The sequence below is a fragment of the Rhinolophus ferrumequinum genome (assembly GCF_004115265.2).
Source record: "Rhinolophus ferrumequinum isolate MPI-CBG mRhiFer1 chromosome 15 unlocalized genomic scaffold, mRhiFer1_v1.p scaffold_54_arrow_ctg1_1, whole genome shotgun sequence".
In the NCBI taxonomy this organism is placed as follows: Eukaryota; Metazoa; Chordata; class Mammalia; order Chiroptera; family Rhinolophidae; genus Rhinolophus; species Rhinolophus ferrumequinum.
This window is the reverse complement of record NW_022680357.1, coordinates 11076388-11103397: the sequence shown is the minus strand read 5'-3', so window position 1 is coordinate 11103397 and position 27010 is coordinate 11076388. Positions and strand designations below refer to the sequence as shown.

Genomic DNA, 27010 nt, shown 5'->3' with positions numbered 1-27010 from the left:
TTAGCTAAACTGCTATAATGGTTTTATGCCATGTTAGTGCAGATATGTGGACAGCTGTAGGTGTTTTTAGGCCCCTTTAACTTGGTGAGATGCAGCCTCTGCCAAGACCTTTTTGTCTTGATGGAGAAAGTTGTCGCAGCTCTGTGGCTTTTGACCACTTGTTCACCCGTCCTTTCTTTCTCCTCCTGACTTCTCCCTTCTGGGAACCCCAAGTACTCAGGAAGCCTGTTTTCTAGTTAAATGGGCTGTTGTTTTGTTATTCATCTTTATTAACCTTTGGATTATGATATATGTCTGGAGAAATCTATATTATTATTTATTACTTTTGCCTGAGTGCTCTGGATAAGTACAGGCCAACTCTAGCTCGTTTATTTAAAGTTTTCTCAAAGTTGAGTTGATCGTAAGCATTTCTCATAGAAATGTTATTAGCGGTAGCCTCATGTGCTCTCCTTTCTTAATTCTGAGTACTGGTGGCTCAGAAACCCTGGGGATCGGTGGCTTCTGTGGTGAACAAGGCTACAGAGAGGTGAGGATGAGTCTCCTGGATGTGGAAGCAGAAGATGGATTATTCAAAGACATCCTTATCCCCTGCATCCACTGCTGCTCACTCTGTACCTGGGGAGACAGTGTTAGAGAATAGTTCCCAACATATTATTATTCATGTCTTTCATCCTCTCAGCCATGTGTGGCCTTAGCACAGAATATTACTTTTTTAGTTCAGGACAATGTTTTGCAGATTTCCATTTTCTCATTCAAAAGAAGACTTAAGCTTCCTTCTCCTTCCACACAAAGGTGTTGTTAAAAGAAGATAGACTCAGCAACCTTGTTTGTGTTTGCTCTCTTTTAGTCGAGCAAAAGATGTGACAATACCAGCAAAGCCACCTGTCAGCTTTTTCTCCTCGAGGTCTCCCGTTCTGGACCTCTTTCAGGGTCAGCTGGACTACGCGGAGCACGTTCGCCGGGATTCGGAGGTGGTGCTGCTCTTCTACTATGCCCCGTGGTGTGGACAGTCCATCGCTGCCCGGGCAGAAATTGAGCAGGCAGCGAGTCAGCTCTCAGACCAGGTAATGCTGACATTCGGCCTAAGAGTCCAGTGACTGTTGGGCCTGTGGCGGGGCTGGTTGTCCCCATAAAGACACCTTACCCAGCTGGCTGATTTTGCCAAGCTGCAGGCCAGGAGTCCTCTAAGTTGGAAAGCCTTCTATAGAGAAATAAAGGATTTCAGATTGTGACAGTCATAGTGGGTGAGTGGCAGGAGCGGGAGCAGATTCTGCATCTCGTGACATAGACCAGTGCTGCTGAAGTGGGGGGGAGACTGAAAGTCCTAGTGGAATATCCCTTTGATATTTGCTAGTGAGGTATTTTATTTAGGAGAAATTTATGCATAATGAGTATAATGTAGGAGGCTGACCTTTTAAATACCTGTACTTGGATCAGAACTATATTCAGCAAATAGTGAATGCACCCTTTGTGCTAGATACGAGGGATACACGAACAAATGAGTCATCCTTATGGCAGTGGTTTTTCAACCCTGTGGATCCCAATGGCTTTCTAAAAACAAGTATTTTCTGTTTATTCCTCTTTCTGTCCTGAAAAGGAATTCATAGATGAGAAAACTTCCCTATACATATAATTTCAAAATAATTAATGTACTAATTGTAATATAAATGTGAGGGAAAGAGAAAAGTAATATATAATTAAATCATGTGTTTCAGCTTGTAGTAAATGCTCAGGCAAAGTAGGCCTTTGTACCTTTATGTAGAGCCACTGTGGATGGGACAGTTACAAATGCAGACCGATAAAGGTATGATGGTTGGACTCACATATCACTCTCAGTGATTTGATTTTTTTAAACAATGAAAACATCTCTTGGTAAAGTTCTGAACCAGAGTACCTCTGCCTTTATTTGATGCAGAAGTTGTTTTCCTGAAAAATTCAGTGAACACAAAAAAACCGTGCTTTGGATTCACATATAAAATGGAATTACATTCTGGGCTTAAATAATAACAGGTTTGCCCCAACATCAGTGTCGGGCAGGGCATTTAGAACTGCTCTGGGATGATGGGATGACTCATCCCGGTGCAGAGCAGTTCTGAGCATCGCAGGTATCTACCAGAGGCCCTGGCCACCACATGCCCTGTAGCCTCCCCACCAGTCATTGCAAACTGCGCGAAAGCATCCCCCAGGTTTCTAAGACGCTGCTGCTGAGAACCACTGATCTGATTACTTGTACAGGCAGCTGAGTTCCAGAAGTTCATTTGAAACTCTCAGTTGGTTTTTCTTAGCAACAGTGTTATAAATGGTTACTAGACTTCCTACTCAGCCTAGTAAAGCATTTTTAACCATTATGTATTCCTGAATGTGGTACCAGGTTCCACTTAACTATAACTCTTCATTCCCTAGAACACTGATTCATGGAGGAAGGGGGTGCGATTTCGTGTTTTAACTGTGGGCCCATGGATTTGATCTATTCCCCCGTGTCCTTTACTCCCCACCCCACCCCCGTTTTAAATGGCAAATAGTAACCAGGAACTCTAATGGAGCACTGAGAGGCAAGTAGCATGTTAGCATAAAGGAAATCACCCCTTTGTCAGTATTCTGAATTTAGAGAACATGTGGGGAAACAAGGGGAGAATCTGTTATGTTGTAGGGGTCAATTACTTGTTATCTTACTGTCAACTTAAGCGGTGTGTCCTTCAGAGTGATCACATCCAAACAGGACTCGGGCATGCCTGGCCCTGTGCTGTCCCTCATGACAGCTCTGCAAGCTGATGCCGCTGTCCCTGTTCTTCTGAAGCAGGACCTCAGGCTTGCAGGGCACAGCGGTTTGTTGAAGATGACACGACAGGTGGTGGAGGTCACAGTGCCATAAACAACTGAGTGGCACTGCTTTTTTTTCAAAAAATTTTTCCCAGCTCCTTCCAAATTGAGAGCTTATTGTTCTGTGTTCTCAGTACGAGAAAGGAGTGGGATTATTTTTAGAAACTGGCAAAAACCTTTCGAACCACATCACTTAGTAAAATTATCAAACATCATAGGTTGTACCCTATTTTTGAGTAAAAAAATGAGATGTCAGCCTTAGGTAAAGATATTGCTTTTCTTTCTCATAGACTCTAAAAGGAGCTGTAAAGAGTTTCCACTAAGTTTGAGCAATAATGCCGTCTAGTAAGTATAAGGCATCTGAAAGTGACTTCATATGTAGTCTTCATATTTTTTCAATATTATAAATTTTAAAAACATATAGCAAAGGTGAAGGAATTTTGCATCTATCCAACCACTTAAAGTCTACTGTTAACATTTTATTATGCTTGTTTTATGTATTTATCTTACCACCCCTCTAATCATTGGTTCTCAACTCGAGTTTTGTCCCCAAGGGGAGCTTTGCCAATGTCTGGAGACTTTTTTGGGTTGTAATAACTTGAGAGGGGGACGCTAGTGGCATCTAGAGGGTAGAAGCCAGGGATACTGCTAAACATCCTATACCATCCTACATCCAGTGTGTAGGACAGCCCCCCACAACAAAAACAGCGAAAAAACAAAACAAACTAACACCCCAAAAAATTGCCAAAGTTGAGAAATTCTGCTCCAGTCCATTAATCCATCTTTGGTACATTTCAAAGTAAATTGCAGACATGGGGACACTTCTCCATAAATACTTTGGTGTTCACCTATAAATGTACTTAATCCATATTTTTGTATGGATTTTGTACATCCATATGTACTTAATCCATGTTTTTGCTATTCGATTCTACATTGTAGAGAATAGTTTTTATCATCTGTTATCTTTATTCCTTTTTAATCTAGTTATTAAAAACAGTCCTTCAAAATTTATGATGTTTTATTTGTAGGTACTGTTTTTTTCATTCTCAGGTGCCGAGTTTGACTATCAAAAGACATAGCCTTCTACTAAATTTTAGTGTAACCGTGCTTAGAAAAAGCTCTCTGGTGCTCATTCACTTTAGCATTCAAAGCAAATTATTTTCCTCTTGGGCCACACTCCAAAATATCCTAGCTAGACACTATAGGTCAGAGTCTTTCTTTTTCATTGTAGTCGTCAATGATGACCTTCTTTGACCTCTTGAAACAATTTTTTTTATACTTTCTGTTTCAGAGAGGAATAGTTCCATATTTATAATTTTATCTTGAATCTTGGTAGTTTTTCAGTTGTTATTCATAGTCATTTGAAACCTTGTTTGGCTCTGCAGGTGTTGTTTGTGGCAATTAACTGCTGGTGGAACCAGGGGAAATGCAGAAAACAGAAGCATTTCTTTTATTTTCCTGTAATATATCTGTATCATCGAAGGTAAGAACTTTTAAGTAACGTTTCTAATTCCAATTAAGTTTATCAATTTCAAAGTGATTTTTTTTCCTGTTTAAAAGTATTAGATATTCACTGTAGAAAATTGAGAAAACACAAGCAAAAATAAAAAAAGGATCTGGATAATTTTATCAGCCATACATAATCCCTGTGCTTTGATTTTTATGCTCCTGTGATTATACATATCTACCCCTCCTTTATTAAAAGTAAAAACATGATATCATGTAGTAATACTCTTTCCTAAACTGCTTTTTCTTACTTTTGTGAAATCTTTTCATCTCATTAGATATGTACAGCATTGTTTTTTTTAGTTTCATATGTACAAAACAGTGTAATAGACATTTACACCCCTCACAAAGTGATACCCCTCTCCCCCATCTACTACCCCTCTGACATTGTATATAGCTGTTACAATTCCACTAACTCTATTCCATATGCTGTACTCCACATCCTGTGACTATATATATATATTAAATTATAATTGACATTTATTATTCAGCTTCAGGTGTACACTGCAGTGGTCAGGCATCTACACTATCCATGAAATGGTCTCCCTAATAAGACAAGTGTCCATCGGATACCATACAAAATTTTTATAACATTATTGATTATATTCCCCAACAGCATTGTTTTTAATGCACAGTTACTCCACTGTGTGGCTGTACATCTTAGATATTATGAAAGTATTTTATGGTATAAAAATACACAGAAGTCCCTATTCTGTTATCTGGCAGGATAGCGTAATCAAGAGGGTATCTTCCCATCTTTTCAATTGGGAAGAAAATTACTACAAGTCCATAATCCTGTATTCATAATTCTGAAATCCAAAGAGCTCTGAAAATCTGAAAGACTTTCATATATTTTGTCTCCAAGTACATTCATCTGGCCTGAAGTAACAAGAGGCTTCCTATAGTCTTTATCCCACTTAGGTGCCACTTTATTCAGAAATATTGGTGTTTGATTTTGGAGTATACCCAGACCCTGCTTTGGGTGTTAAGTAATGTCTAAAATTTAACCTGAAGGATTTTGGAGACACGAGATGGGATTCTGGACTTTAGTCAATGTAATTGGCCTGAAGTTTGTTAATGAAGGTAAAATGGGTAAAGAAGATGTGTTAGGGGCTGGCCCTGGCTCAGGTCTTTGGAGCGCCATGCTCCTAACGCCGAGGTCGCAGGTTCGATTCGCACGTGGGCCAGTGAGCTGCGCCCTCTACAGCTGAGATTGTGAACAACAGCTCTCCCTGAAGCTAGACTCATAGCTGGGCTCATAGCTGGGCTGCCATGAGCAGCTGGAGGTCGGCGTGAGTGGCCGGCAAAAAAAATAAAATAAATAAAAAATTAGAGCAGAAGCCAATCAAATTGAAAACGGGAAATCAATAGAGAAAAATCAACAAAACCAAAAGCTGGTTCTTTGAAAATATCAATAAAATCAATAAGACTTTAAAAAAAAAAAAGATGTATTAGTAAGAGCTTTGCTTTTTAGGCTTTACTTTTTCCCTCCCTTTAAGCTTCCTGGGCCTTAATCAATGGGGATTTATAACAAACATCCACAAACTGTCATTTGTGTATTATCTGGTATGTTCCATCACACTTCATGTCTCTAACAAAATGTGTGGCAGTGTTGTTCCTCAGGATCTATTAAATAGTATTTGGGCAAACACACTTTCCTATGCCATCTCCACCCTCAAATTTTCTTCTAGATATGTGAATACTTTCTCAGTGTAACTTTCTCACAGTTGCCTCTTTTTTTTAAAGGTAAGTGTAAAGTGTTATACTTTAAGGTTCTAAAACTCTATGCTATGTGACGGGATGATGAGCTTGCTCCATGAAGGTCCCTGCATTTCTTGTTTTTTGGAAATAGGAAATATTTGGAAATAGGAAATAGGGAATAGATGCCTAGTGGGGTGTGTAGGACTTACAACTTGACGTAACCAAGTCAGCTGCCCAGAGGTGGGCTTAACTTGATGTGACATTAAAATCAGAACAGTTCCTTTGAGTCAAGTACAGAATGTCATTTTGGGATATGCGGGTGTGAAAAATTGTCTTACACTGTTCGTTGCCTTAGTTTTATGGAAATATTGAAAGGACATGAAAGGAACTTTAGAAAGGTGTCGTCCACCGCTCTCATTTTATAGATGAATTTGAGGTTGGTTCTCACTTTGAAGTGCTTGCCCCTCACCTTTACCTGTTAAAGGTTTACCTGTTTAAGTCAGTTCAGACCTATTCATACTCATTTCAACACGTGCCATCCCGAGTGTAACAAAAACAGAAGTGCTAAGTCACAGAAATATCTGACAGGTAGCCTTGTCATATTCCATTTAGGAATCTCCAGCCCTCTACGAGTGAATGTGTGTCTTCACCTAAACTCACTTTGGAGCATTTTGTAGCCTCGAGATTCTTTTGGTTAATGTGCTTGCATATGACATGGCCCTTGAGTCTCATCCCTGGGCAGACCGCTGCGATTGTGTGTTGTTGACATTGTTTGTATAATGACTTACTCGTAGCTACTTAAAGAAATGAACATGCTTTTCTGTTTTGTGAAAGTCGATTTCCATTTTTGGTTTTATATTGATACAAGTTATAGAATCGATCAGTTTCTAAAAGTCTCGGAAGCAGGGAGTCGTTTCTCAAAAGGCTCTGTAGGAAGCTCAGCAGCCCCAGGTCAGCTTGTCCCATGGCGATGGCTGTAGTGTGTTGGAAAACATGTTCCCCATCCTGCATTCTGGGATCTTCTCATTACATGTCACTGGGATCCTTGTAATTTCATGTCAGGACACTCAGCACAGCCTGTTTGTGTGAGTAGATAAGGTTTCCAGAATCGCTGGCTCCTTTTTGCTGAATAAATTATCTTTCTTCCTTTAAATTAAAAATTATTGGTGGTTGATGGGGTTGGTGATGGTGGTAATTTTAAAACTTGAATTTGTTAATTTGTTAACAAATTAGTTGTAGTAAGCCTTGAATTACAGAATTATTAACTCTGTCTCCCAGCTATGCACGTAGAATGCTGTTTTTACTTTCTTCATGCTAATATTCCTTTGGCATCATATTCTGTAGTGCACACTGAAGAATTGCGTTTATCTTACCACATTATGTGTGTGTGTGAATTTCTGTAACCATATAGTATTGTGACCATAGTAGCTATTTAATTCTTTACTGTGCTCTGTCTGTTGTTGCTATTAACGGTAAGCTTAATGTCAATTTCTATTTAAAGAGAAGAATGGGTATGGAGTTGCTGAATTTCACCATATTCCCTACACCTGCCACATACTGTCCAGTTATATTTGAGCAGTGTCTGTATCGTGCAAGATTGAAGAAAGCCATGTGAGGATTCTGAGTGGCTTAGGAGGATAACTGAAATGTTGGTAGTATTGCTTAGCAATACTAAGTCAAATGCCTGTGCATCCCCAAGTACATCTGGAGTGGAAAATTAGGAAAATCATTTATCCAGATCCCTGACTTGGGACCTTCACATAATTGTTTTTGTTGCAGTAGGGCTTTAAATAGGCTTAAGGTTCGCTTAATGATCCTTGTGTAAGTGTCTATGGGAATATTTAATAACTCCTTTTTAGTAGGCCAAGGGCCAGCTGCTCAACTTGTTCCTTATTTTTGAGTGACACAGAAAGGAAAGTGTACCCCCTCCATTGCATCGTGTAGTTCAGATCCTGGACTCCTTTTGTGTTTGGTCAGTTTCTAAGGTTGCCGTTCTATTTTGTTTTTCAAGGAAACATTATTTTGGGAATTAATTCTTTTTTTCAGAAAAAAAATCCTCACGTGGCTTTCTTCAATCTTGCACAATACAAACATTCTCAAATATAATTGGATGGTATGTGGCAGGGGTAGGGAATATGGTGAAATTCAGCAACTCCATGTAATGGCTGCTTGTACCTCTCTTCACATCACATGCTTCTTAATTGGCCCTCTGGTCACCTCCTGAGACAAAGAAGGCTGTTACCTATGAACCAGTCAGGATCCTTAAGCAGGACATTTTCATTTTCATGGTGTTGATGCTTTTAGTTATACATTACAGGTTAAATGCACGGTGTACTATTTTTATTTTTTATTTTTTATTTTTTTGGTACTAGTTTTGGACCAATCGAATACAAAGGCCCCATGAGTGCTGTTTACATTGAGAAGTTTGTCCGCCGGGTGATGAAACCACTTCTGTACATCCCATCTCAATCAGAATTACTAGATTTTCTCTCAAACTACGAGGTACCTATCTTTCATATCTCCTCCCATAACCAAGGCTTCCCGGGGTTATATTGGATTGTTTATATTAGAAGCGTTGTTTATGCCTCCTGATTTGCAGCAATTGAAAGATCACAGTATGGATAAGCCCCAGTTAAATGCTTTCTGAGATACTTGATTATAAGGATGGTTTGGCCAAGCGAGTTTTAAGAGAATAGAATACTTGCAAAACCTCGTCTGTTTTTTATTTGGGAATTTTCAACAGACTTTCAGTTTGTCTCACAATTAACTTAGAATACATAAGAATTAACTTACAATTTATATACACCTGCGAATTTCTAAAAATTTTATTTGACGCTTTATGGTGTCTTACTGATGAGATACCTCGTTTTTCTTGTTAGTTATAGTTTAGCCTTTACAAAGAAAATAGAACTGGAACTACATTCCTTCCTTTTTATTAAGTGCATAACTATTTTAAGATCTTAACAGTAAGTTTCCTAACATGGCTTCTCGATTGCTTTCTTGTTGCGATCTTCAACCCCTGATAAATTATTTTTATAGGATCTTCAATGTACGTTCAAGACAGTTTATTATTGAGAGGCCAGTGTAAAGCTTAAAATAATCTCAAGAAATTATAAAAATAGTTCCACAAAAAAATTTATTGGAGCAAGTGTAAAATCATACTTGGGAACAAGTAAAAGTGCTAAATCCTAGCCACTAGACTACTAGAGAACTAACAAGTAAAAATGATACTTAGAGACAGCAAAATCAAGACCATGAGTACCTGACAGACTAAAAACAGTATGAATCCAGACCTTAGTAATTGAGAATTTAGTAATTGAGACTGGGTTGAATTTTTGCACTGTGTAGTTTATGTAGATTAGATACGAATTTCTTTCACTAGAACATCTTTTATGGCTTTTTCAATCATGTTAGAAATATTATTTATATGTTAACTATGAGCAGATTCCCTAAGCAGCAGTGTTAATAACTAGTTCTTTTGCTTATAGTTCTGATGAGTCAGTCAGTGCTTCCTCACTCTTAGGTAGATAAGGGTGGGTTTCCATGCCCTTCGTGGGCTTGTCTTCCATTTTGCCTGGGCAGGCTGGTGGCCAGTGGCTACAGTGGGAGACAGGCCACCTGGGCCTAGTCACTTTGACAGCGCTAATTAGGTCTGTTACCTGAGGCAGGTCACTCACCTGCCAGGTGTCAGAGGCCTGGAACAGGGTATGCTTGAGATTTCTTTTAACTCTTAGGAGCAGTAATTGTGTGATAAGTGGGTTTTCACATAGATTTGCAGTAGATGGCAGGCAGTCACTGGGAGGTGGTACAGCAAAATGGTGAAGAATCCGGAATCGGACAGACCCGAGTCCAAGCTCAGCTCTGTCACTTAGCTGTGTGGCCTTAACCCCTGTAAGCCTCCTCCTCTGTAAAACAGGGATTAAACGAGATAAGACATGAAGATGCCTAGGATTGTAGTCCCAGGAAATGAAAACACAATAGAAAAGTCCTGGATATTTATCACTATTGAGAGAACTTAAAATGTGCATAATGCCTGGCAGAAGTCCCTATTTATATAAAAAAAAACCTTTTGTTTGTTTTGTAATTGAAGTGATTGAAAAATGACCTGCAAGGGCCAAGAGGTCTTCCTTCAGTTGTGCTCTGTTGAGACTTTTGTAGAAAGAATACCTTGCCCAGTTTTGATTATTGCCCTCTTTTTTCCTTTAAATTTTCAATCTGTTCTAAAAAGTAAAGAGAAAATTGGGGAAGGAGATGAGGAACATCACCGGATGCCACACAGCATGTGTTTACGCTTCCAGGAAAAGTGTGGAAGGAATTCTGATTGTTGAGTCTAATAAGGGCACTGAGAGCTGGCTTCGTTATCATTTTCAGCTCTATCAGAGATTTGTATCCAGAGAGTTCTGAGCCAGTTCTTAAGCAGAGGTCCTGTGATAAGGAGGACTTAGCCAGGATTCTAGAGCCCTGCGGTTTAGCCCTGCCATTAGCAACTCTGATTTCTGAGTTTTACACAGATTTCTCATCTCTAAAATAAGAGTGTTGACTCAGATAATCTGCCCTGACTGTTTTGTCTTTTGTAAAGTCTAGAGAGCTTGGCAAGAGGCAGACAGAGGAAGGTTCATCAGTTTTAGGTTGGGAAAGCAGTTTTGAGACAATGCCTTTCTTTGTACATCTGTATCAGAGATCTTTCTAATCCTTTTTTATTTCTTGCCTCTAAGATGTTTGAAATGTTCTCTTAGTTGTATCTGCAGGAGAAAGACAAGTGCACCTTTATGATTGAGCAGCAAGGATGAGTCCTGACCTTTCTTTAGCCTCTGTATTCTCCGAGCCTGCTTTTAGCAGTGCTTTTAGAGATTATGCGACCTGTGTAGCATTCGGTTCCCATCAGACTCACTCATGTGCCAGTGACATTACTCAAGTGGCACCCAGCCCACTTAATCAGAGTGACACACAGCAGTGATTAGGCTCCCTTTGAATGGAACCCAGAGTGCTGCCAGGATGGGACCCCTGTATAGCTTCTGTCAGCCGTTAAAGGGGCTTCCTCCCAAAAGCTGTAGATAGCTTTTATCATGTGAATATTGTCTTTCCTTGGGCTTCTTCTCACTGAGATGAAATCTTCTGGTTCGCAAGAGACAATATTTGATTAATTGTGACAGAACTCGAGGGTCAGGCCCAGGATGACACTTGTGAAATTATTTCTCTCGTGAAACATACCAAATATGGTCTAGAGAGAAGTGATATCAGTTCACACAGACTCTATAGGAGAACGTAAAGACAACATGCCAGATCCAGAAATGAAACCACTGTCCTGGTTTTGACAGCTGAATAAATAAGAAAGTTAAAGGAGGCTCCCCTCTAGAGCACAGTGTACTTTTGGGCACTCCTCGAAATGAAGATTTCTCACCCTCAGCATTATTAACATTTGGAGTTAGATAATTCTTTGGGGGGTGGGGAGCTGTCCTGTGCTTTGCAGGATATTTAGCAATATCTTGACCTCCACCTACTAGATATCGATCGGTAGCACGTCCTCTCCCTTAGTTGCGACAACCAAAAATATCCAGGCATTGCCAAATGTCCCCTACGGGGGTGCAAAATCGCCCCACTTGAGAACCTCTGCTCTAAATTATTATTTCCCCAAATAAGGCCTCAAAATGATGCTTCACAGGTGTGAGTACAAACACATCTCTTTTCCATGTAGCACGCGGAATGCCACAATCTGTTGCAAGTTGATCTGCTTACAACAATGGCAGTAGAGACAAAATGAAAATTAAGCAGTGCCTTGACTAGAAAATTCTGGGTTGTTATCTGTAGGGAACTAGAGCCAGGAGTGAGTTATATTGTCATCAATAGAGCTGTCCTCGATACTCAGCTTTTATTCCAATCGTTCCCAAAAAAGCATATATCCTAAGTGTGTTAAGAATCTTGCTACTTTAAAGAAATCTTACTGAGAAAGAAACTTGTTTTGATCAAGAGCCTTACCTCCTCATTTATATAGTTTTTATAAATATGGATTTCACTATGCAGTATGTTAAATTCTAGTATACCAAAATTAGGCCAAAATAATCATTTAACGTTTTTGTGGCACTTCTGAGGTTTGTTAGCATGGCATTGTTTTTTGCTGTATGATAATCACAATATCGAGGCAGGGTAGGGTCTAGAATTTTCTTCCCAGATGTGCACTAAAATCATAGCTACCATATATAAATGATGAATGCAGCTAAAAACTGAAGTGAACTTGGCCGTTCTTACATACTACAGAGGGCAATCAAGAGCTTGAAGTTATTCCATGTTAAGAAATTTTACTTTCTTCCTTTACTCCAGTTGTGGAATCCCTCTTCCTGGGGTTCTTCCTGCCTATTTAAGATACGTACAGGAAAATGTCATTTGTTACTTGTGGACAACGTAGACAAACACATCTCAGTGTCATTTTTCTTGTGGTGGACATTAAATTGATTGGAAAGGGAACAGGATTGAATAATGGTGATGTCACTTTCAAAGGCACTAGTTTTATAGCTCTTCTCATTTTGGTATGTTTATAGGCATCATGTGGCTTAGGTATTGGTAGCCTCTACATCCATATGCTTTCTTTTTTATTTTTTAAAGCACGTGACAGAATTATCTGATTGGTACATACCAGATGCCAACAGTATTCTTTAGAACTCTTGTATATCTTCCAAATATCTGCTAAATCTTTTCATGAATTTCTATAGCTTCCCTATTTAAGAGCAGTTATTTAGCATACATCCATTCGTATATTCTCAGCAGTTTTGGTAAACCAAATTGCTTTAAATTTATTTGGGATGGGGAAAGGCTTGGGAATCTTTTGAAGGGGGAAGCAGGGTTTAGATAAATTGCCAGGCGACAGAAAACCTGAGCCTTTTGGAGAAAAACCTAATAGAATGCCTGGCAACTGCACTTATCCTGTTATTAGTTAGTAGAAGACTACTCTGAATGTTGAGCAAATAAATAAATACTATTTCTGTCAATTCATGGTTTTATAGCACTATGAATAGTTTTAAAATTTCTAGATGTGAGTTAACATTAGTGCAGAAATATTTCAATTACCATTGAGTAAAAACACACTGAAATAACTATTCTCACAACCACTACAGGATGTGTATACCATCTGCTGAAATTTATGCCACACTGCAAATGGTATTCACTTAGGAAATAAATATTTTATGCTGATAAGGATTTGCTGGCCTCCTATAAATAGCCTACTTTCAACTTCCTCCTTATAGCAGGTACTGAATGTACTGTACATCATGGGATGGAATTAGAAATACACAGACTGGGTCAAGTTATAATCTGGAACTCATTATGTTAGGTTCTTTGCCAAATTGTAAACTTGATAAAGGAGCTTTGTCTTATTTATCTTTTATCCCCCTTCATTCATTAATAAATGTTTCTTTTGTGCCTGCTCTGTGCCAGGCACTCTCTGAGCTGGAAATGTAGTAATGAACAAGAGACAGCCTCTGTTTCATGGAGTTATAACATGGAGGTAGACAACAAACAGGAAGATAAATAAACAAGGTACAGGGGGGTTGACTGGTGTCTTCCCAAAGTTCATGTCCGCAGTTGAGTTCCTGTGACAGCTCACTTGGTAGCTGCTCAGGCTGTTTAAGGACCTGGGAGTGGATTAATGGAAACACTGAGTTTGGAACCCGGGGTTGGATGATCTTTACGCATGGTTAGCGACAGCAGAGTGAGGAGGGACAAGCTATGTATTACCAGCAGAGCTTGCACCCGTCTGTAACCCACTGTCAGGCTGGCTTATGTGCTTGGCTGGCTCATCTGAAAGAGAGCATCAGCAATATATTAGGCGGGATTAGAGTTGTGCTTTGAACCAGCCCCTGGGGTTATTTGCAGCTGAGCAAACAAGGGGCCTAGATCTAGAAAGGTCTTCAGTATATGAATATGTGTTTTGTTCCCCAAAGCCCCCTTTTTCCAGATTTCAGAAAAAACTGGAGGAAACTCTGAAATATGTAATCATTTCTCAAATACAGCTTCTCTTGGGGAGACACTAAAACTTTGGGGAAATAGTTGTGAAATTTATTTTACCTAAAGCATAACCAGAGCCAGTTTAGTAACTTTTAAATGATAATTTGTGATGGAAATAAACAGATAGTTATCATTTCACTTTATTTCCTCTTTTTATTTTGAAATACAAATTTTAAGTTTCATTCTCAAACATGCCAATTTTCAAATTTCAATACAGAAAGTCACAGTATTGTGAATATTTGAAAAGTAGCACTTAAAGTATTCTTTGCCTGTTTTTGTGTTTTATAATAGCTGGTACACAGCCTAAATTTAATCATCTCATAGTTGTTGAATCTTATGGTCTTCGATTCTTTGGCAATGAAAAGTAAAAATAATTTTGCTTATGAGTTTATTTGCTTTGTATTGTTAGTGAAATTTCTTTGGTCAGACTACTTGAAAAATTCAGTACCAGTTCTTCTGAAAATAGAGCCTCCTTCATCAAAGCTGTGTAGCCCCTTGGAAAAGAGCAGTGACACGGTCGACAAGAATCAACCCCTACACTGTAGAGATATCCACAGAGGACCCCTGCAAACGGCCCAACTTTTGTTTATTTTTAAGGATTTAATTGGCGTTTCCCTTCAAGACGCAGAAATCAAAATTTTGTACTTCCTTTAGTGTGTGTACATGTGTTCATATGTATACCTAAACACATGTAGCTGCATACATGCACATAGATATGTATGTGTTTATGGGCCACATGTCCGCTTCTGGGAAGCCCCCAGAGATTAATATGTGAGAAGAGAACTGAAATTCACCTCATTTAATTTTTAGCCATGAAACATTTATGAGTACTTAGATGAATTTATTCCATTTGGTTTGGGTTTGGGAGAGTGGTCAGAATATAAAGAAGCTTAAATGAGTGTTTTCTTTCCATTTGTTTCCATTTTTGTAATCTCTTGTCCAGCATTCACTAAGTGACTGGAGTGTCTGAAGCTTCTCTCTTCTTTTTTCTTGGTAGGAAGGCTTGTTACGCCATCGCAGCCTCGTTTGAAACCATAAGAACCCAAACACTGTGAAATACGACTTCCAGCCAATTCTGGATTGGCTTGTTCAAAATTTTGTAAAACATTTTGGAGAAGTTTTAGCAAAAGAAAATCTTGTTTTCAATAACTTTGCCTTCTGATTTCCTCAGTACTTTGAGAAGTTTGTTATTTGCTGGATTTTTTTAGATGTTAAGATTTAACATTCTGACTATGTCAGTTTTTACCAGAATAAAAACCAAGTGATTCATTTAAAATTGAATCTTTTGAGAACAAGCTAGTGATTTAGATTTGAAAGATAGTATGTTCCACTACAGATCAGAAATTTCCTTTTTTATATGTACAGCATATTGACTTTAAACTTGACCCATAGATTAAATTTCTATCTTTTGGATCTGATTTTGTCCCAATGATCAAATCATCTCCACAATTGCTTATTAAGAGCATGGTGTTATGTGCTTTAAGGCTAGAAAGGATTCTTTACATTTGCCTAGTGCTCTATAGTTCATCAAGCCCATTCTTCTCAGTAACCCAATGATAAATTGTCCCATTTGCCAGATAAGGAAACTGAGGCTTCTCCTTGAAGGGTTCACTCAAGATCATTCAGCTATTGGTCTTGAACTTAGGTCTTCTGACTCCCAAGATCGTTCAGGATTGGACTTGAGCTTAGGTCTTTGGACTCCAAGACCAGCACTCTTTCCTCAGGGATGTCAGTTGGCTATTAAGGCGGATACAGTCATTATAGAACAAACCTGGACAGAATGAGTGCCACAGGGCCTTCAAAGATGGAGGAAATTATTCTGAACAGGAAGGCACAATGTAACTGGAAGAGGAAAATTCATTGGTTTGGCAAAATGGAGGGGCATTCTGTGCTAAGCTTAGAGAAATGGAATGAGCAGGTGGAAATAAGTTTGTGGGGGTGGAGGAGCAAGAGGGTAAGAGGTGAGCCCTTTGCAGCCTGACCTGACGAGAGGAGGGTTGCCATTGTGGAATGCTGGGTTCTGGGTGTGAGGGGAGGAAAGAGGCTCTCGAAGGATGGCCCTGAACACAAGTGGAGCCAATCAGATTTAACCTGACTTCCAGTAAGTGAGAAGGTGTGTGTTTGGAGAGAGTGAGGAAGCGATTGAGGGAGAAATCTAAGAAAAATTACAAAGAAATTATTGACACAGCTTGCCTGGAGGTGCTAAACAGAGGTGAGTGAGTACTTGTACTTGATGGTGAGGGACCCAGGGACCGAGGAGTGTCAACAGAGTGTGGAAAGGCCTACTTAGGGAGAGGGAAGGGAGTTTCAGCTCCCAGCTGCCCCTGTAAAAGCTACTGCCAATGCATCCCTTACTCTGTTGTCTAAATGGAGGGGAAGGTCAACCCAAACGTGTAACTTTTTTTGTGTGGTTAGGCTTTTTTTGAAAAAGTGAAATGCAACGAATTGCATTTGTCATATTATAATGGCATGTCGTTCTTGTTTTAAAATAGCCCCGTTACACAGTGACCTCAGGCACCTAATTCTGCTCTTATTCCTGCAGCCTGGAGTACTCGGGTACTTTGAGTTCAGTGGCTCTCCCCAGCCTCCTGGTTATTTGACCTTCTTCACTTCAGCGTTACATTCGTTGAAGAAAGGTAAACATCAGTCATATTAAGACATTAGTATTTTAACAAAAATGTGTGTATATTGGTATCTTCTTTATGGTTATATATTTTCAGTTTCTTGATTCCATTTCTCTTTTTGTATCAAATAATTACATTGTTTTATTTTCTCTTGGCAAACAGAAAATACTTGTGCTCTTTCAAATTTAGTCTCTTAAATGTTTAGGTTTTGAAAAAAAAGTAGCTTGGTGTCATATGTGTCTGCAATTATATATTTTGCACTTTAAGATTTATTATATCATAAGCTATTTTGTGTGTGCATGGTTAAAAGTTTTGGTCAGAGTTATTAAAGGTTGTATTGTCGGTTGGATGTACCATAATTTAGGAATACACTTCCTATAATAAGTATTTTTACAAGTATGAAAGTCACATCACATTACAGTATAAGCCTACTGCCAGTTTCACTATTCTCAAATCCATATATATATTTTTTACTGTAGTTAAATCATATATTATTTGAGGCCCTGCTTTTTAAATTAAAAATTGTATCCTGCCCATTTTTTCATGTTGCTCCATGTTCTTTCTTTGTATCAGTCATAACCTCCTGTCAGTTCTATGTGGGATACACTCATCTGCTCACTTGTCTCCATCTCTTTTTGTTACCGTCACTCTGGGCCAAGCCCTTTCCCCGCACCCTGGACTAGACCAGTGGACACTTAACAGGTATCCACTCTTACCCCTTTTCCTCACACTCGAGCCTTTGCATGTGCTGGTCCTTCTGCCTGAAATGTGCCCTCTACCTCCCCATGCCCTGGGGCCCTGCTCCCCGCCTGTCAAACCCATTCCTCAGGATCCCCTCAAATGTCAGTTCCACAATCTCCCCCAATCTCAACTGGGTACTCTGTTGTTTTCTCTCATGGCACTTAACATAGTTTGTATTTATGTATGTAGTTATGAAATTATTATTATTATTTTATTTTTTTAAGGAGGGTGCAGGTCACAGTGGCCCGTGTGGGGATCAAACAGTCAACCTTGGTGTTATCAGCACCACGCTCTATGAAATTATTTTTTTAAATGTCTTCTTCCCCAGACTGAGATTTTGAGGGTAGGGACCACGTGTCCTCAGTTTAGATTCTTTTTCGATGTCTGGTATGTAGCAGTGGCTCAGTCGCTATTTGCCAAGTGAGCATCAGACGGGTGGCCACGCATCTCTTCCCCAGTATGTCAGCCATCCTTCTCCTGTTGGGCATTAGACTGCTTTGTTATTATTTTTTGGTGTTATAACAGCATACTATTAATACATCAAACAGTTTTGACTGGCCATTTTAATATATACATTCTCTTAAGGTTTGATGCCTAGAGAATCTACTGCATTCGTGTTTTTCACCCAGGGGACATTGGGAGAGGAAATCAAACTGTCACATAAGTATGTCTTCTGTCCACTTGAAAGTCTTTGAGCTGCACAGCTTCAGGTGACTAAGAAGACTTAGTGAGTCAAAGTTTGAATTTTGAAAACAAAATAGTACCAACTGAAATAAGCTTAAGAACTAGATATTCAGAAATCTTAGAAAACTAAAGCCCTTCGAAGATCTCACCTGAAGATGATATGTAAAGGGGAAACGTCGAGTCATTTACTGAAGTGATGGTAGCATTAAGTTCTAGAATTGAAAAGGATTGTTCAAGATCCTAGAAGGATGTTTTGTTAGCTGGTTAGCTTATCTTATGTGCTAATGACTCACCTTAAATTACTTTTTAATTCAGAGGTTTCTAAAATTTTGCTGCTTTTAGGAAAAACCTTTCCAAGTACAAACCTTTCCCCCAGTTTTTTCTTTTTTTAAGCAAAAGAAGATAAAAAATGAGTAAAAACCACTTCTAGGTACAAAACAAACTTCTTGGTCAAATCACTAATTTTGATAAATGATTAGATGAAATTTTTTCGCTGAATAAATCTAGTCTGATTTAACTTTACTACATTTCTTCCCTATCTTGTGATTCTAAATGGGTCTTGTAAAATCCTGTTGCATATGAACTTTGTAAGAACTGAGATTCATTCTAATTAATCATTTTTCACTTCATATTTGTGGGTAAGCTCCCACTTGAGCTTAATGAAACATTTTTAGAAGAAAAAGAAATTTGGAATGATGATTTTCCATAATACATGCACTGTGAAGTATTACCTAAAATAAATCATGCCTTGAGCATCTGAGTTTTTTTCCCCCTTTCTCCTATCCTGAAGTCAAATGGTATTTTACTTTTTATTAATAGGTGTTTGGTAAGAGAAACATATGCACACTTCTTTTTTAATGGTACAGTTTGAAGTGTAGATTATAGGTCACTGTTGTGTTGAGATTGTGTTCACATATGGAGGCCTGAGAAACATTTCACACATTTAACATTTGGTTGTAGGGAGCTTAACTGAAGAAGTGTTTAGACTCTTGTGGTAGAAAGCCGGTGTCCTGGTTCCACAAGCTGCAGCGTTTGCAAAATGCACACGTCTTTCCATTGTCTAAATGAGTTTTTTTAAATTGCCTTAGAAATAGCCAGGATTCTCTCTGACACTTGTTCCTTGAAGCTGGCTGGCCATAGTCTACAGATATTCTGAGACTGTACCATACATGAAGCATTATGCCTGAGTGCAGGGGGTGTGTTAAGAGGGGAGCACATTTTTGCTCTTAGTAATTCGACAGTTTAGTTGTGAGATCTGGTCGTGTGGTACTTTGCCATTGCTGTTCCCTTCAGACAGTTTATCTAATCTTTGATACTTTTACACATTATAGTAAAGGAAATTAGGGAAAATTCACTTACCCACCTCACCACTTAGCATAAACTGCTTTCTCTTTTTCTTTTTTTTTTAATTCAAGTTTATTGGGGTGACAACTGTTAGTAAAGTTACATAGATTTCAGGTGTATAATTCTGTAATACATCATCTATATATCACATTGTGTGTTCACCACCCAGAGTCAGTTCTCTATCACCATTTATTGGATCCCCTTTAGCCTCATCTACCACGCCTCTCCCCCTCTTTTTGTTTTAACTATTTCCTTTCATCCCCGTTACCCATGTTCTTTATCTGTTGATCTAAGTATTGGTGTTTATCTGTCAGTGTATGTAGCCCTGCCTGTTAGGTGGCATGGGCAGTCACCCTTTGTTATATTTCTGTTTATTCTTTTCCTAGCTGGTTTACTTTTATCATTATTATTTTATAAATTTTATTGGGGAATATTGGGGAACAGTGTATTTCTCCAAGGCCCATCAGCTCCAAGTCGTTGTCCTTCAATCTAGTTGTGGAGGGCGCAGCTCAGCTCCAAGTCCAGTCGCCGTTTTCAATCTTAGTTGCAGGGGGCACAGCCCCCCATCCCATGCGGGAATTGAACCGGCAACCTTGTTGTTGAGAGCACACGCTCTAACCAACTGAGCCATCTGGCCGCCCTTCGGAAGCTCAGCAGTGGCTTGTTGTCTTCACTCTAGTTGTGGAGGGCACAGCTCACTGGCCCATGTGGGAATCAAATCAGCAACCCTATTGTTCAGAGCTCATTCCCAAGTGAGCCATTTGGCCGCCCCTTATTATTTTTTATACAGCTGTTCTATATTTTCATGTTGTTAAATTTGTAGTTCTTTTTCTTGATTTAAATTTTTTTCCCTAAAAAATCTGATCACTTATTAGTTCACTTTTATTAAAAATTATTTAGCACTTTATGCTATTTGGATTAACTTTTGCTTAAAATAGAGAGCGCACTTGATTTTTCCCCCCTTCTTATTGGCTAGTCAGCTAGCACCATTTACAAAATTATGATTCCTTTCACCCTCATCTTGATGAAGCCTGCTTTGTCGCAGAATATTTTCTAACATGTAATTGGGTCTACTTCTGTGTTTTCTGTTGGTCTAGATACCTCTTTCTGTATGAATAAATATAATTTTGTTTGTTGCTTTGTAAGTTACTTCTTGGTAAAGTCTGGACTCTGCATCCTCTAGTTCTTGTGCTTAATAGAATATTCTTTACATCCATCCATGCATTTGGTTGGATTTTGGTTGGAATTGTATTGAATGTATAAATTGACTTAAGGTAATTGACATGTTCATAACATTCAGCTTCCCCTTCTAGGATCACAGCACAGTTATTCATTTATTCAAACCTTCCTTTTAATTTTTTATAATAGGTCTTACATATCCCTCACAAATGTTTAATCATGTCTGAGTTGTGAGTGATTCATTGTGGGCCAGCAGTCTGTGTATGTTTCAGGACCCTGAGGGAAACGAGTCTCTCAGATTTCTTCCCTCTCCCCAGACTGCAAAGCCTATTTCTCTGAACCTTGTCACATTTGACCTCGGCAGACAGGCTTCTTTCTTTTTGAGCCTAAAGAAAATTTGGTAGAGGGTTCAATATTTTCAGGTTGCTTACTTGATTTTTTTTTCCATCTTAGTATTTCATTATTTGCTGTGCAGTATGTTCTGGTAAAATGTTGTTATATTCTGCTATGATTCAGTGACTTTGTTAATAGAGAAAATTTGCAACAAAGTTTGATACTCTTTTTCATTAGATCTACAAGAGGGATGCAGTAAGCAGTGGCCTGGGAGCTGGCAGTGTCTGGTCCTTACCTTTGTCTGCCCCTGATTGCATCTGTAAACTTGAGCAAAATATGTGACTTTTCTGTATTTGAGATTTTCTAGCTGTTATATTAGAGGGTAATATAAGAGATAGGGTAAATGCGTGTTTTGCCAGACCACATCATTTGTGAAATATTTTAGGTGTGAATAAATAGTCTAAAAATCTATAGTAGCTTAATTAGGAAGCCACCTGCCTGAAAGCATTTAAAGGAAGTATAGCCTGTTCTCTTCAAAGTATCTACACCAGATATCATGTAACTTGACCAAACAGCAGACACAGGTTTCCCCCCCCCTTTCCTGTAGCACTCATTTCATATCTGCTGCTCTGTACTTCCTGGGGTCCTCACGGTAGAGCTGACTACACTCTCTCCCACCAAAACAGGAGCTGGTTTGTTCAGATAGTATTTATTGAGTGCCTTGAGGCCAAGGTTTTGTCTTCTTACTCCTAAAACTCTGACACTCTGCTCATCAATGTTGTAGCCAAAAAGTGGAATGAACGACTAATAAAGGAAATTGCTGACGTGAGAATGATTTTAGCAGTGGGGTATTAAGTCCTTTAGGATCGCCTCCCACCACCACCTCTTCTCCTCAGCGTAGGGATCACTCATAACAGGACTGGATGCAGCCCCTGCCTAGTCCATTCTCACTCTTTCTTTCCACTGGCTTCCCACTGTCATCTGACACTAAAATCCTAATTAATTGAATTGAAATTCACGATACTTAACTATCACCTTGGAAATGCACTAAACTATTAACCAAAAATAATCACTTGCACTCCTTTCTGCCACCTTTAAGAATTCCTAAACTTAGAGGCCAAGGGAACCTTGTGGTATCAGGTTTCTAAAGAACACCCTTTGGGGAATACTGTTCTAATGAGTTTTTTTTAAAGAGGAACTTACTTATTAGAGGAAAAACTTACAGTTCTAGTGTAGAGCCCCTCTATTCCACCAGGTGGCATCTGACGATGCTGCATGTGCTGGTGGAATTGAGTCAGGACACAGGAACGCGCCTTCCTCCATATCCTTACGCTTAAAGCTTTTTTAGGAGCGTTTTTTCTACCGTGTTTCCCTGAAAATAAGACCTAGCCGGACCATCAGCTCTAATGCGTCTTTTGGAGCAAAAGTTAATATAAGACCCAGTCTTATTTTACTATAAGACCGGGTCTAATGATATGATATAGTATAGTATAATATAATATAGTATAAATATAATATTAATATAATATGATATATAATTAATATAATATAATACCCAGTCTTATTTTACTATATAAGACCAGATATAATATAATATAATATAATATAATATAATACCGGGTATAATATAATATATTATATAATGCAATACTGGGTCTTATATTAATTTTTGCTCCAAAGCTGCATTAGAGCTGATGGTCCAGCCAGCTCTTATTTTCGGGGAAACACGGTATTAGACTGTGAAATTTTATACAATATCAAGAGGTCTGAAAGGCAGGATTTTCTGACCCTGCAGGTGACATTCTTAGAGACGTTGAAAAAACAAGGAATTGGCTTCTTAGGTAATGTTGACACTGAGATTGCCTTATTTTCTCGGGTTCCTGGGTCTAACCCTTGGGTTTAACAACTGCCTATGAATGAAGCAGGTTTTAGAATCACTGGGTTTTCTTGGATAATCTCATTTATTGTCACTATACTCATAGAAGGAAATCTTTTTCTATGTGCCTGTGTTCTAAGACCCTCTGGGCACTGATTAATACACATTAGAATAAATCTATTAGGAATTTCATACTTTTTGTTCCCACACCTAAAACTGGCTTTTTAATATGTTGCTATTATTTTAGCAAGGATGTCGTCATATTTCATGGGAGATACTTTTATTCCCATTATGACTTATCTCTTAAGCTTTGTAAATGCTGCTAGATAGAACTAAGGCCAAAAATGGACCTCCCCGCACTTTTAGATTCAAAAGCATGACTTATTAATTCAACAAACATTTGAGGATCCACTATGTGCTGTAGCTATAAAGATGAATAAAACTTGTTCCTCAACATCAGTAGTGCCACCAGCTAGGTTTGCCTACAATGTGAGTGTGGTGACAGTGAGAGGTCTGTGACAGGCTTTGGTGGAGCATGGAGGCTGGGCGCTCAGATCAGAACAGTGAAGCCTGCTCCGAGGAGATGGTGCTGGGGATGGGGAGGGTTTCCGGAGAATGAGGGGTCAGCCTTCGGGTAAGTGTGTGAGGGACTAGAGAGTGGAAGGTGGGTGGGGTTGGGGAAAGCGGAAGGTGTACAGGAAGCGCAGCACCAAATTTAGGGATCTTTTTAGATATTTTGATTCTTTATACCCATGTGTCTGAAAAATTGCTCCATCTTCACTTTCTAATTGTTTTGTGATAGTTTTTACCTTTTTAAAGTTGTTCTGTTTTAGGGTGTGTGTGTGTGTATGTTTGGATCCTATTTCTTTGTTTGTTTTAAAGCTGTGGTAAGACTGCTAGACAAAGAACCAAAAACATTAAAATCTTGAAAAACATTCAGGGATCACCTTCTGTAATAAAGTTACAAGCTCATAATGAAACAACTCAGTGCAGACAAAACTGTCTGGTCTCTACGTGACCACTTTTTGCGTAAAGTTGAGCATGATCAGCTGATCCTGGACTTCCTGGCCTTCCATGAGTCAAGCGCTTTACCCGGATGATCCAGTCTTCACTGCCACTCTTTGAAGTAGGAATTGTCATTGCCTCGGTGTTATTATCTCAGGTAGGAAACGGAGGCTCTGTGCAGGTTGCTTGCTGACTCAAGGGGACTGTGGTAGGCGGAATCATAGCTCTCCAAAGATATCCACATTCTAATCACCAGAACCTGTGAATATGTTACATGATATATCAAGGGCGAATTGAGGTTGCAAATAGAATTGACTTGCTAGTCAGCTGATCTTGAGAAAGAGACCTATCCTGGATTATCTGAGTGGACCCAGTGTAACCAGAAGGGTGCTTAAAAGTGGAATCGAGGGGCGAAGAATGGTGTCAGAGTGATGGAATGTGAGAAAGACTTGTCTGGCCGTTTGCAGGCTTTGAAGATGAGTGGGAGCTATAAGCCAAGGAATGCAGACAGCCTCTAGAAGCTGGAAAGGCCAGGAGATGGACTCTCGCCTGGAGCCCCCAGAAGGAACGTGCCCCTCTGACACCTTGGTTTAGCCCAGTGAGGCCGATTTGGACCTCTGACCTCCAGAACTACAAGATAAATTTATGTTGTTTTAAACTACTAAGTTTGTGGTGCATTGTGGACACCAAATGGAGATTTCCATACCACTGGTCCCTTTCTGGAACTCCCACTGCACTAGCCGCCTGTGTCTCCCTTAGCGACCAGCATTGTTTTCTAATTTTGGATTTCAGTGGTATCCTCCTAACAAGAAGTTCTCATAGGCAGGGACTGACTTTCCTGACAAGTCATTTTAGTGGCCGGTGCCTTGTGTAACCAGGGCCCACCCAGCCACCCCTTCTTACCGCTCTTCAGACCCCATCTGTGAGATAAGGGAGCGTTGGCCTAGTTGCCTCGAGAGGATACTTCAGCTTGAAAAACTGCACTGGCCTCGGACTCTTTTATAGGCCTGGGAACTCAGAATTGTTTTTATGTTTATAAAGCGTTGTTTGGAAAAAGCGAAACAAAGCATGTGACCCCTGTGCTGGACCCTCAAGGGCCTGAAGAGGAGTGTGGAGAGATTTCTAAGCACATATGTTTCTTTTATAGGGTCCTTCCTTCCCCAGGGTGTTAAAAAAAGGAATTTAATTGAAATACACACAAGGAAGTATTTAAATTGATCATTTTAATATTGTGCTTTGGTTAAAGGAGAATGGCTGGTGTGAGGGTGTTCAGTTTCCTGTCATGTTGGTAGACGTGACAGTGCATATTTAGCTCTGTAGCTTACACTCCCCAAAGGTAATGTATTTTGGACTGCATTTCTCTTTCTTTCCTCCCTAACTTATAAGAAAGAACAAAAAAATCACAGCTTAGGAGTTACATGTTTACTGAGGGCTTAGTAGTGTCTTGGCAAGCACCAGAATGTGCAGGTTGTATCTGTGGTGCCCAGAAGCCACCCCATTGTTTTCTAGGTAATTGCTTTGTGCTTTCTACTAAGGATTTTGAAAACATAGAAATCTCAAAGTCACATTTCTAGGGAAAACAACGGAAGTAATAGCTATAGTTCATACATTGAAAACAAACATTTCTGTAATCTATTAGATTTCTTTAAAGGCTTTTTCATTCTGGTTGAATGTATTTATCATTGGCAATGTGTGAAGTCACTTTTGTGAATGAGTCACTGTTGTAAGTGCTAAGTATCATTGGAGAGGTTGTTGTTACCCGTTGTATATAATCCTATCGTTTTCTTTTTTCTTCCTTGTACAAAACCTTGGAAAGAAGAGTGGGAAAGCAGAATTTAATAAAAATGGCAGAGTATAGAATACAATCAGGACACTTTCCAGGATGAAAGGTACCATAGGATGGGTTTGCCTTGGGGACTGTCACTGCTTCTGGAGTAAAGAATGAGAAATTCTCCCGGGAGTGAATGACTTACTGGCCCTGCTGATCAGAAGCCGTGGGACTTAATCCCGTGGTATTTCGTTTTGAAGTGTATCGTGATTTGTTAGCAGTTATCTTTATGAGAGTTTTTCTTGACCTGATATTCCATTTTGTTCCAATGATCCCTGAGAGATGAACTCACACAGAAGTCTCCTGGAAAGCAGATGCTCATTCTTTCAGCATATCCTTAGGTACCTACCTTACAGCAGGTGTTCTTTCCTCCAGGCCCCTGAGAGAGAATTCATTTCAGAAGCTCAGCACCTGACTCACCAGGTGTGGAGCCCCACCTTTTCCTTTCTGAAGGAGAAGGGGGACACGTTCTTGAAAATAATCGTCCTCTGCTGCTGGAGGGGTTTTCCTGAAATAAATTCGAGAAATACAGTCTTGTATATCCTTCTCAGATAATTGCCCATTATTAAGACTTACTGGCTGCTGGACATACTGTCTCAGCCCAGTTTTCTTCCTGAGTTAAATAAATCTTTCATTTCATTACAGTCCAATAGAAATATAGCATGAACCACGTAGGTATTTGTAATTTTTCTGGTGGCTGCATTAAAATTAAGAAGAAATAGGTGAAACTAATTTAATAATATATTTTATTTAACCCAGACTGTCCAAATTATTAACATTTCAACATGTAATCAGTATGACAACTATTGAGATATTTTGTACTTAACAGGACATCTCATTTCAGATGCTAAATTTTCATCGAAAATATTGATCTGTATTTAGATTTCATAAAATTCACAGGTGAAGTGATTTACATACCCCAATTTTTTTTTTTTTTAAAGATTTTATTGGGGAAGGGGAACAGGACTTTATTGGGGAACAGTGTATACTTCCAGGCCTTTTTTTCCAAGTCAAGTTGTCCTTTCAGTCTTAGTTGTGGAGGGTGCAGCTCAGCTCCAGGTCCAGTTGCCGTTGCTAGTTGCAGGGGGCGCAGCCACCATCCCTTGTGGGAGTCGAACCGGCAACCTTGTGGTTGAGATGGCTCCAACCAACTGAGCCATCCTGGAGCTCAGCAGCAGCTCAGCTCAAGGTGCCATGTTCAATCTTAGTTGCAGGGGGTGCTGCCCACCATCCCTTGTGGGAGTCGAGGAATCGAACTGACAACTTTGTGGTTGAGAGCCCATGCTCCATCCAGCCAACTGGGCCATCCGAGAGGCAGCTCAGCTCAAGGTGCCGTGTTCAATCTTAGTTGCAGGGGGCGGAGCCCACCAT

At 39.4% G+C, this 27010-nt stretch overlaps 1 protein-coding gene across 2 annotated transcripts in view; it reads left to right on the top strand.

Moving 5' to 3' along the window:
- TXNDC11 (thioredoxin domain containing 11) overlaps positions 1-27010 on the top strand; it is a 63667-nt gene that overhangs the window by 5261 nt on the left and 31396 nt on the right. Inside the window, exons 2-5 of one of the 2 annotated variants that reach the window (XM_033100989.1) lie at positions 848-1064; positions 4206-4303; positions 8400-8529; positions 16568-16661. In XM_033100989.1, coding sequence (XP_032956880.1) covers positions 848-1064; positions 4206-4303; positions 8400-8529; positions 16568-16661 — 539 coding nt within the window. Of the gene's footprint in view, positions 1-847; positions 1065-4205; positions 4304-8399; positions 8530-16567; positions 16662-27010 lie in introns of those variants that run through there. The other variant, XM_033100990.1, reaches the window with a different exon arrangement.